Genomic DNA, 12129 nt, shown 5'->3' with positions numbered 1-12129 from the left:
GAGTCCAGCCAGGTAGGCATCCAGCCTCTTCTTAAAGACCCCCAGGGTAGGGGCCAGCACCACTTCCCTTGGAAGTTGGTTCCAGCTCCTAGCCGCCCTAACCGTGAAGTAGTTTTTGCGGATGTCCAATCTATACCTCCTCTCCATCAGCTTGTGCCCACAAAATAGGCTTTTATTTATTAATTAAACTGATGGGCAAAAAACGATGCAAGAACTCTGCTATTGTCTTTTGTACTACACAAAATAAAGCTTACCTTGTGCCTGAAGGTGAGAAATATCCAACCCTTCTTTTAGGCGAATGACAACTACACCATACTGAATGTCAAAGGCATCGCTGTAAAAAAATATATATATTTTTATTCCTACAAATTTCATAAAAAATAGAAGATTTAAGAGATTTTTAAACAAGCTTCATGTATGCAAATTGCTTCATACAACCCAAACTTCCCCAGTCCAGGGTAGGAAAAGTAAAGAATGGAAAAGCCTTATTCATTGCTTCTAGTTTCTCACTTGCTTTCCAATTTGCTTTGGGCATTTATATATGTGCTCCAGAAGCGAGTGAGTGACCCAGCAGAGGGGGGAAAACGCTTTAAGAGCAGCTCCAAGAGCTGCTCTAATTAAAGCGACCTGAGCGTCACGTGCATCAGCATCCCCATGCTGAAAAATGGTTGCATCAAATGAGCTTCAGTTAAAAGTGCCACCAATACCATTTTTTTAGCATGGGGACACTGAAACATATGATTCTAGAGCCTGCTGGAATGCGGTTAATTACCAAACTCCAGTGAACTCCATTAAATCGACTCTGCACCGACATGCTGCAATTACAATGCATTGGAGCAGCCTTGCTTCACTTGTATAGGAGCCTTATGGTTTTATATTTGGGGGTTTCTAATGAAACTCAGCATTCAAGTTACATGGCTTATTCACTGGCTATCCTCTATGGGCTGCAGCAAACAAACTGTATCTGCAGTTCCTAGGTTCAGTTCCTGGGAAACAAGAATCTCATATATGTGTTGCTTGTAAATGTGTTAGGAGTTGCTAGTGGACCATGAGGTAAACAGTGAAATCCTGGTCCCATGGGGTTTACAAAGACCCAAGATCATGGAAACAGGATTTCATGCATCATCATTAGAATCCTAACTCATCAATATGAGCATAAGCAGAGAAGTTTAAAAAGGTGAAATTTTATCTAAACATATCATAAATTAAGATCTAAAAAATTACCACAGAAAAAGGACTGGCTGAAAATTACCAGCAGTCACACAAAGCCTGAAGATGCCAACCAGATGCATTAAATTGTCCATTACAAGTCATTTTCAATCCAGGAGTCAAATTTCACAAATGAACATTCTATAAAGTAAAAGCATTTCTATCATATACTTCTAAAAAAGATTCTTTCATCCCTAACTATATTCCATATAGTTAGAGAAGTCTCAGCAGACCATATTTTAAATTGAAGAGCTACAAGACCCTGTCAGCCAACAAGAATTCTTCCAGAAACCAGAAATTCCAGCCAAAACAACAGATAAATTAAACAAACTGTTCTTTATTTCATAACCTTTAGTATACTGGATTATTTTAAGATACTTATTTTAACTTTAATCTTTGTCATTTCCCTTTTGATTTTTCACTTCAAAGCCACAAGTCTAGAGCCATAAGTACATTTTTGGAGTTCCCAGCATAGGTAATTGCCTATCATCCCACCTTGCATCCCCAAAACTGCACTCCCCCTGCTTGTTATACCTCTGCACATATGCACTGCAAAAGGTGTACAAAATTTGAAGTCCTGGGTGAATATTTTGTAAACTGAATTTAACCTGTATGGCAAACCATTTGGAACTACAAATCTCTGGGGACTTTTCTTCATTGTTCTCAATACTTTAATTGAAGTTGTCACACACACTCTTCAAATAGATACATACAAAAAAATTACAAGGTTGGTAACAATTCTTTTAAACTGCACAAAATGGATTCTTTTAGGCTTAAAGTAATAGTTGATTACCTAGATACTTGCCCACATTAAAACAGCAATGTAGTACCAAGGGAAGTACCAAATTAATCTATTAATTGACAAGATCTCTGTACTGAAAGCTATTATTAGACTGATAGCAACACCCCATTCAGAAGACTCAGAGTAACTTACAGTAAACAGACAAACAACCCACAAATAGGAAACAGAAGTAGAGTCCCCAAACACCACTCAAAAATTTAAAAAATACCAAAACTCAGCAACCCCTGTTGTTTCCCTGCCTAACACCCATAAATGCAAACACGCCAAAGAATCACAACCATGCTTCCAAACTGCCATTTACATCCAGATAAATCCAAAATCCTCCTGCCTCACTCAAGGGAAATCCCTACCACCTCCAATAATGTCCCTTCCAAACAGACACTCCTATAGAGGGGCTATGGCTGCCCCCACCTCTTCCCCCTGCCCCAGGAAAAAAAACCCACACCCACAAGCAGAAAAAGCAGGGCATAACAGGGTCCTGGCTCCACTGCCCCCAGCCTGCATGGCCTAGCAGCCCCTGCCAATGACAAGTATGGTGTACCACCTGCAGTATGCTTTCGGGGGGTGGGGTGTTCCCTGCCTGCTGTTGCCCACCCCACCACCCTGCCAGATCCTTTAGGAGTGCTGCGCAGCATAAGGTAAGCACTGTAAGAAATCAAATCAGTCTTTAAATGAGGTGCCATCAAATTCTGAAAATTTATGGAGGGATGCCTCAAGTCTAAAAAGATTGAGAACCTCTGTTGTACTCACTGCAGTAAGTTGATATAAGTTTCCACATCTCTCATGTCAGCCTGTCTCCAATTTTTCTTAAATCCCATAACAAGAGTGTTCGGTCTCATTCGACCCAGACCAGCTGCCTAAGAACAAAGCAAATCCAATGTTTAAGTATTACTTTCTCATATACCACATGCCCCCAGATAAGATGCACCTGCTTTTGCACAGGGGAAATGAAGAAAGAAAGATTTTCCCAGTGTCCTAGCCAAATGCTGACCACAGGAACCTGGAGAAGAGAGGCTACTCTTCAGCATCACTCACCATCTCCTTTCAAACTCTGCAGCCTTACCCTTTAACTGTCTCAGCTGCTGCCAGTTTAAGCTTGAACTGCAGTGAGGGACTGAGCAGCAGACTGCGTTCCTCCTGTGTGCAGCTGGAGAGCAGCATGGAGACAGCTCCTAGCAGCCATACCCCATGCCTCCAATCCAGCACAGAAATCAGCTTCTTTGCTTAAAACATGCACGCTAATTTTGGATGGTTAATACCAGGGGAGGGGGAGAGGAAGAGGAAGGTGAGTGTGGAATCTGAGTAAGTATAGTAACTTTAAAAGTTTTCTTTATAGCACAACACAGTTCAGGAAATGCATAAAATGTAGCTTAATTAATATAGTGCATAAAATAATTAGTTACATTAATATGCATGCTTAAAAGTATAAAATCTCAGATGTAAAAATAGATAATTGCAAAAAACATACCTGCATTAAATACTGTCCTCCATCCCTCAAATCTTCTGCATGTACTGGTGCATAGAAGGCCTTCATCTTGTTTTTAATAAGCCATCGCTGATATTTGCCCAAGTCAGTAGATAATTCCTTTACGGCTTGCCTGCGAGGACCCTTTAATAAAAGAAGCTATGTACTAAGTCTGAAACGAATTTTAAAATGAGTGCAGTTTCTTTTCAGAAGAATGGAAATGTATGGTTTCATAAATGCAATCATAATTCTAGCCCAATACATTTCAAATTCAAAAAGGACACTTTTGTCATTTCCAAATACACAGCTGTCACCACAAATAAAATTCAAAAGGCATTAATACAGGTTTATGAGTGCTTCCTAGACTTCACCAGGTAAACATTCCCAAGCTAGAGATCCCTTGCCAGCAGATGGCATAACCTCAGTCTTTGTATAAGGATAAAAGCTAGTAACTACCTTAAAGTGGCAAAAAGATCTGTGAAGCAAAGAGCCATGAAGCTACAGACAGACTAAACATTGGGTTTGTGGCATCGATCGTTTCCCAACAAGCTATTTTGAAATTGGTAAAGTTGATGATCGTTTTCAAGGTGGATTAAAAAACAAAAACAAAAACAAAAAAGCTTGTGTCCCTTCCCTTATCCACAACTGCAGCTTCCAACCAAGAACCTTGCTAACAACTACAACAGGAAAGGCCATTTTTAACATTTTCAATTTCATTTGGATTGCCAGGTATATAATTAAAAAACCTAGACACCTACACAGTGTAACTTGTATACCAGACTGAACAATGTAAACATGATAACTTCTGAAACTACCTGACATAACAGAATTTCAAGACTTTCACAAAAAATACAAAACACTTATTTACTTATTTTGAGAAACACGTTAACCGTCAATGGATCTTGTCATTAAAGCTCAGCTTTCAAAAAAAAAATAAAAGGAAATTTTATTATGTGGACATTATCAAACATCAATAGAAACCAAGTAAACTTCCTAAAAAGCAGAAAAAAGAAATAGTAATACTGACCATGTGTACATGACCACAGACCATCAGACCCACATTTTTTGTGAAAGCATGAACAAGATGAAGCAAAGCTGGGCGTGAGTTTGGAGCACCTGTCATCACAAGGCATTGAGGCCTAAAGTTTTAAAGAGGAAAGGTTAGAGTACAATTATTTCTTCTGCTTGTCTGTTTTAGTAACTTGTAAACAACTCTGAAGTTTTATGAAAATATTTTTCCATCTCAGAATTGCTAATGTAGACTTCAAGTAATCAAGCAGCAAGTCAAAAAATGTATCATGCTGACAGTCATCTTGGCTCACTCCAATTTTCCATCAATTGGTTCTATTAGTTGTCTAAAAGTATATGTGCCAGCTTTTTGTTAAAGTGTTAATTGCTCTCAACTTCCTCCTCAAATATAGCTCATTAGAAAGATGGTTGTAAACTCAATATTGTTCAACTTTATTCTCACCAGCTTCCATACCCTTTGTCTAGCTTCCGTTGACATAGCCATACTCCAATGATCAAGCACCCTGTTCACAGAATAAAGCCTTCAAAACCCAAAACCACAAGTAGCACAAAACTGTCTTGTATTCTTATTTTCCAGAAACACAAGCAACTGTCGACAGTACAAGATGTTCTTGTACCAATGTAAGTCAGTTTTGTAATACACTTTTAAAAGCTAAGTGACATTCAAAGTAAGCATTCAAACCCACTACTTTCCTCACTCTAAAGGAAAGGAAGTCACAAAAGTACTTCCAATCTAATCCCTAGGGTTCACAGATAAGATTTTTACATTACTGACATTAGCACAAGTAGAAAGCTACAGTTAAATATCAAGATTTAAAAAGGATCTTTTAAGTAAGAGGAGTTTTAGTGAACCAAAGAGAAACTCCCAGTGAGCATACATGTATTGTCACTTTAACATTTACTATAGATGGACTGTAGCACCCTACTGGAGGTTACCCAACACTTCCAATTTATAAGCCCTGTTTTCAGCAGCTTAAACTATATGAGCTGAAGTTTTTCATGCAAGATATTTGCCTCATTTGTTCCTAATTGTTTTTTAAAGCTATTGTCATGAAAAAAAAAAGACTAGAAAAAATAACATTTTGCTCTTGCTAAAAAATACTGTTTTCTTTGAAAGACTCTTGCACCTCTATATATTGAACCATGGGCTAGAACTTTGATAGCAACTAACCTACCAGGATGTGGCTTCTACTATCCTCAAAAATATTGCCCAACTTTGGCCAAGTTATGGAGACTTAAAAGTTTCAGCTTTCACACACACACACACACACTTTTCTAGGTGCTTTTGAGAAGCTAAATTTTCCCCCCCCAAAATGTATATATGCATGCTTCTAGGCGCTTTTGAGAAGCTAAATTTTCCCCCCAAAATGTTGTACTGAGTGCATTCCTGTCTTAGGACTATGCATTACTTTTTCCTGCAACTGTAGCTGCATTGCTATTAGGGACTGTGCCAAATCCAGGGCAGGTCACTATAAAAAAAAAAGAGACTAGGGAGCCTGAATCCATCCACCTCTGCTCTAGGTAGTACAGGGAAGATAGTTGCTTGATTCAAACAAAAAGGGAGAAAGAGCTAGATATATGCAGCGGACAGCAAGTGAGAACAGAGGCAAGAAACTGTGAAGGGACAGAGGACAGAAGAAAAAAGGATCAGAGAGAAGGGAAGATGATTAAACTAAAGAGAAAGTGTCAAATCATATCAGAGCAAGTGTAGGAGACTGATTAGCTAAGAAAGGCTGCGAGAGATTTGACAAGATTCCATGCACAGAAATAAACACATAGCAGGGGAATTAAAATAGTGTGGACAAAAGGACTGGCAGTCCCCAGAGGTGAAATTAAGATTTAAACTGAGATAAGAATCCCAGAGATTAGGAGTAAGGTAAGAAATCCAAGGAAAGCAAGAAGTCAAAAAAAAAAAAAAAAAAAAGCAGCTTTGGGAGAAGCACACAGAAGAGTCTGTGCCTACTTGAACAAAACCCTCTCTAGAGCCTCAAAACCCAAGATTCCAAGTGTGATCATTCCTGCCATCTACAAATTTAGAAAAAGTCTATGCCGACCCAGTGCTCTCTCACATAGAACAGGATAACAGTCAAAATAAACATCACTTCTATCATCTAAAATACAATAGCCACATGCACTTTCAAGAACAGCTCATTCTACAATATCTAGTCCAATCAGTTTCAACAAGCACTAAGACATGCCCTCATCACAGGGAAGCCCCTCTAAGGGCCAAAAATAGCTTAAGTATAGGTTCCCTTTACACATAGGCAGATTATAAAATAGAATGATAGAACAAGAGGATTAGAAAGGACCTTTAGATTTCATCTAATTCAACCCTCTGGCTGAATATAGGACCGGCCTTGACTAAACCATCCCAGTCAAGTGTGCATCTAACCTACTCTTAAAAACATTCAAATGATGGAGATTTCACAACTTCTCTGGGTAGCCAGTTCCAATGCTTAGCCACCCTCACAATGAGAAAGTTCTTCCTAAATTAACCTAAATTCCCCCTGCTGCAGTTTAAAAAACTGTTGCTCCTTGTCCTGTGTTCCCTGCCACCACAGAGTAGTCCACTTCCACCCTCGGCATCCTTTAGGTATTTGAAGACTTCCTCTGCATCCTTTAGGTATTTGAAGACTTATCAAATCTCCCCTCAGTCTTCTCTTCCCCAGACTAAATAATCCTAGCTCTTCGAGCTCTTCTTTGCAAGTCATGCTTCCCAAGCCCCTAATAATTTATGTTGCTTTCCACTAGACTCAGTCTCATAACTTACAACATCAGTCCACTAGTTGGCTCATAGCTTATGATCCAGTGCAACCCCCAGTCTATAGTACTGCAGTCTGGCTAGTCCTTCCCCAGTCTGCATTTGAGAAAGAATAATAGCATGTCCAAGTGCAAGAATTTGTCCTTGCTGAATTTCATCTGATTGATTCTGGATCATTTATACAATTTATCCAATTAATTCAGGATTCCAGCCCTACTCTCCAGAGCGTCTGCAACTCCACCCAACTCACTGCCATCCATAAATTCAATCCCATCCTCAAAATCATTTAAAATGTTTAACAAAAGCAGCCCCAGGACAACCTCTGGATAACCCCACTAGACACCTTCTCCCAGCTATATACCAAGCCACTGATAACTTGTTAGACACAATCCACCTGGCTGTGTATCTATGTCACAGTACTTGTATCTAGCCTGCAACCCCCAAGCTAACTAAGGAGAATGTTCTAGGAGACCGTGTCAAATCCTGTTTAAAACAAACAAACAAACAAACAAACAAACAAACAAACAAACAAACAAACAAACAAACAAACAAACAAACAAACAAACAAACAAACAAACAAACAAACAAACAAACAAACAAACAAACAAACAAACAAACAAACAAACAAACAAACAAACAAACAAACAAACAAACAAACAAACAAACAAACAAACAAACAAACAAACAAACAAACAAACAAACAAACAAACAAACAAACAAACAAACAAACAAACAAACAAACAAACAAACAAACAAACAAACAAACAAACAAACAAACAAACAAACAAACAAACAAACAAACAAACAAACAAACAAACAAACAAACAAACAAACAAACAAACAAACAAACAAACAAAACCACATCCACTATGCATACCACATGCTACTCCTCTTATGTACAGCACCTGTCACCCAGTCATAAAATTATCCTAGCTGGTCACACATGACATGCTCTTGGGGAACCCACGCTGACTGTTCCTAATCATCTTATTATTCTCCTGGTGCTTAGAAATACTCAGATTCATAGATGTAGGGTCGGAAGGGACCTTGTAGATCTTCTAGTCCGACCCCCTGCCCTGGGCAGGAGAGAAAACTGGGCTCAAATGACCCCAGCCAGGTAAACGTCGAGCCTCCTCTTAAAGACCCCCAGGGTAGGAGCCATCACCACTTCCCTTGGAAGTTGGTTCCAGATCCTAGCTGCCCTGACCGTGAAGTAGTGCCTTCTAACGTCTAGTCTAAACCTACTCTCTAGCAACTTATGGCCGTTATTCCTTGTTACTCCAGGAGGCGCTCAGGGGAACAAGGTCTCTCCCAAACCCTGCTGGTCCCCCCGTAGTAAGTTTATAGATGGCCACCAGGTCCCCCCTCAGCCTTCTCTTGCAAAGGCTGAACAGGTTAAGGTCCCATAGCCTCTCCTCATAGGACCTGCCCTGCTGTCCCCAGATCACGCGAGTGGCCCTCCTCTGGACCCTCTCTAAGCTGTCCACCTCCCTCCTGAAGTGCGGCGCCCAGAACTGCACACAGTACTCCAGCTGCGGCCTGACCAGTCTTGCATAGAGGGGGAGGATCACCTCCTTGGCCCTACTTGTGATGCATCTGTGGATGCACGACAAGGTACAGTTAGCCCTACTAACAGTGTTCTCGCATTGTCAGCCCATGTTCATCTTGGAGTCAATAATGACTCCAAGATCTTTCTGCCACCGTGCTTTCAAGAAGGGAGTTCCCCAGCCTATAGGTATGCTGCTGGTTCCTACTGCTCAAGTACAGCACCCTGCCCTTGTCAGTATTGAATCCCATCCTATTTTCATTTGCCCACCCCTGCAATCTGTCCTTCCCTTCTTGTGTGCCCACCCCACCCCAAATCTTGGTGTCATCTGCAAATTTAAACAGGGTGCCCTTCACCCCGTCGTCCAAGTCACTAATGAAGAAATTGAACAGTGAGGGCCCAAGGACCGAGCCCTGGGGGACCCCACTGCCCACTTCCCTCCAGGTTGAAAATGACCCGTCCACCACCACTCTGAGTACGACCCCTCAGCCAAGGAGGGGGACTCCTTGATCGCCTACTCCTTATTTTTTGGCACTGAGGTCAGACTGACCGATCTGGAATTCCATGGATCTTTTTCTTCCTGTTATTAGAGATAAGACCTCACCCTCTCTCCCAGAGATGAAACTACCTCAGCTAATTCCTTCAGGCTCCATCTCATCCAGCCCTGCCAGCTTAAAAACATTCAGCTTCTCTAAGTAATCTCTAACCGTTCTTCCTCTACACTAGACTACTATTCTTCTTTTCTTGCTGCCAGCAGCACGTGTCATCCGGTAGCAAATCTTATTTGTGACGACTGAATTAATAAAGGCATTAAATACTTCAGTTTTCTCTGCATCAGTTACTAGATTGCCACCTACATTCATTAAGGAACCTGTAGTTTTCTTCATCTTCCTCTTATTTCTGTCAAATATGTAAAATCTTTTTTACTTCTAGAATCCTTTTACATCCCTTGTTAGTTGCATTTCAAATTCAGCCTTAGCCTTCCCAATTTCCTCCCAAGATGCACATGCAATATTATTATTCTTTCCCCCTAGTAATACAGTCAACGTTTCCACTTTTTGTTAGAATTCCTTTTTGAGTTTCAACTTACCATAGATTTTCAGTCAATTAACAGCAATGCCCCTTCTGCAACTGCAAATCCTCAAAGACTGCATTGTTGCTGCAGTTTTTAGCAAGAATGGATTTAGCGACCGCAAATCTAGGCAGTTTTAAGGAGATACTGGTGAAGCACCAGAACTTCACCCACAATGCACAGCTTAGTAGAAGTCATTTGTAATAATCTCTGACATAACCATCTTCTCTTACCTGAAGTTTTTCACATGGTCTTCAACACCTGAAAGACGAATAGAATGCTGCAGTGCATTCAGGTAAGTCAGGGCTTGTGTAGAGGATCCCCAGTTCACATCTGTAGGCAGATTTGTTTTAAGACATTAAATTTAAAAAAAAAAGCCAAGATATTTTGACAATTGTTTGCCTCTCAAATTAAAAAACTATTTTGGGGTCATATAGTTCTAATACTAATTAAGCACTACGTCAGATTATGCAAGATAAAATATAATTATGCTATTTCCCCACTAAAAGCAGGCTAACAAACTCAACTTTCGATTTGGAAACATTCTTCTATAAATGGCATGTTAGTAACCTAGTAAGTGTTCTGGATCCAAGCCATTTGATATTAAATATTTTTGGTATTTCAGAGAATGGTACAAGCTTTGAATTAGACAAAAGTTAACAAATCTTTGTAGAAATAAAAGTTTTCTACCTACACTAGACATCAAGAAACAAAAATTTAGACCTATAAAACTAAGTCCATATAAAGATTTCCGGTTAACTTTTAAGTCAAGAGGAAGAATACAAAAATGAAAAGCCATTCTTTTAGACTGCCACTCAGAAACCAAGTGATAAGAACTCTCTCATATCTTCTCTAGGTGGAATAAGAAAGTAGTGGGGATAGGTTGAAAAGCTAATGAAAATATGCACTTTCCTCCCAAAGGGATAGGGCTTGGGCTTCTTGTCCTCCATGTGGATTTAACAGGAGCAGACTTTAGTAGTGACGGTAGCTCATGAAAAGCTTAAAACGCTGGGACAAGTTGAATGAAAAAATGTATTCCAGTCTTTGAAGGAATCTGATCTTTCCTGTCTGCTTTCTTAGAAGTGGCAGGAATTGAGGCTGAAGTCCACTAAAGTGCCACTGGCCTGCCCTAGAAAATCCTCCTCGCAGGTACAGATGAGCAGCCTTGTAAGACTGAAGACAACATCAGCATATGCAAATTGGCCAGACCGTTGCTAACACAACCGCCCTAAAGCATCTCCATTTCCTTATTAAGATCCAAGACAGACCCTGAAGCCACTAACTATGAAGGGTAACTGCTTCCCTGAAGATAAAAGGCCAGGCCAGAAGAAGCCTCATCCCATCTAACATTCAAAGAAGATTTTCCTCCTCAGAGCAATAATCCTGATTTAGAGCAAAATTTTAATACTGTGCATCTTAAATGAAACCAATGGCCACACACTGAATGATGATGAGAACAGAACAAGTCTGCTGCTCATTCAGTTCCATGTTATACAACGAACAAGGCAAAGATACTACGGGAGAAGGAAAACAGTCTGGTAACGTAATCCCATATTGATCAAGATGCCTATGCATAATGGAGCTGGAAGAGGCTGTACAGGCATTTAGAGGCCAGAATACCAGAATCAGAGTGCATGACCAACTAATACCCATGACACTTATTCAGTTCCTTTCTTCCCTGCTTCTCCACTTTGCGCACAATACTTCCATTTAAAATGTTTTCTGAAGGGGTCAGGTTTACACTGTAAATTAAATTCCTGTCTACTCACTAAAAATCAATCCAGCATAAGTGGTATGCACTCTCCTAAAGTTTCCAAGCATGCCATGTGGTGGTGAACAGTTATGTTTTAGTCTTCATGCTTATTTTAGATGAAGACAACTTTATTTCTCTTCAGGCAATGCAGATCAACAGCCAAATAAGCCAAGTCACAAGTCTGTAGATGCAACTATTTTGCAATTAAGAGAACTAAGAAAAAACAAACTGATGCAGGTTTTCTTCACTAGATTTCTAACTCTGTTCAGGTCTCAGATGTACAAAATACAATGCCAGGACTATGTGGTACATACAGTTTCACTGTTTAGATTTCAATTTAAATATAATGCCCATTATATTCTAGTATTCCCATTTATATTTCCCATTCTTTTCTACAGTACCCCATCAGAAAAGGTGACAGTTCAGCTTGGATTCAGGTTCTAACATATTAAGTACTTAAAAAAAAAAAAAAAAAAAAAAAAAAAAAAAAAA

At 39.8% G+C, this 12129-nt stretch overlaps 1 protein-coding gene across 1 annotated transcript in view; it reads right to left on the bottom strand.

The window, feature by feature from the left end:
• Positions 1-12129, bottom strand: part of SLC12A2 (solute carrier family 12 member 2) — a 131932-nt gene that overhangs the window by 20650 nt on the left and 99153 nt on the right. Inside the window, exons 16-20 of the mRNA XM_019518176.1 lie at positions 10118-10217; positions 4504-4615; positions 3480-3620; positions 2762-2868; positions 255-334 (exon numbers count right to left, since the gene is read on the bottom strand). Of these exons, the coding sequence (XP_019373721.1) occupies positions 255-334; positions 2762-2868; positions 3480-3620; positions 4504-4615; positions 10118-10217 (540 nt within the window). The remainder of the gene's footprint in view (positions 1-254; positions 335-2761; positions 2869-3479; positions 3621-4503; positions 4616-10117; positions 10218-12129) is intronic.

This window comes from Gavialis gangeticus, unplaced genomic scaffold (assembly GCF_001723915.1).
Source record: "Gavialis gangeticus isolate Ggan-Ray unplaced genomic scaffold, GavGan_comp1, whole genome shotgun sequence".
Classification (NCBI taxonomy): Eukaryota; Metazoa; Chordata; order Crocodylia; family Gavialidae; genus Gavialis; species Gavialis gangeticus.
The sequence above is the reverse complement of the archived record's forward strand: the minus strand, read 5'-3'. Positions and strand labels throughout refer to the sequence as shown.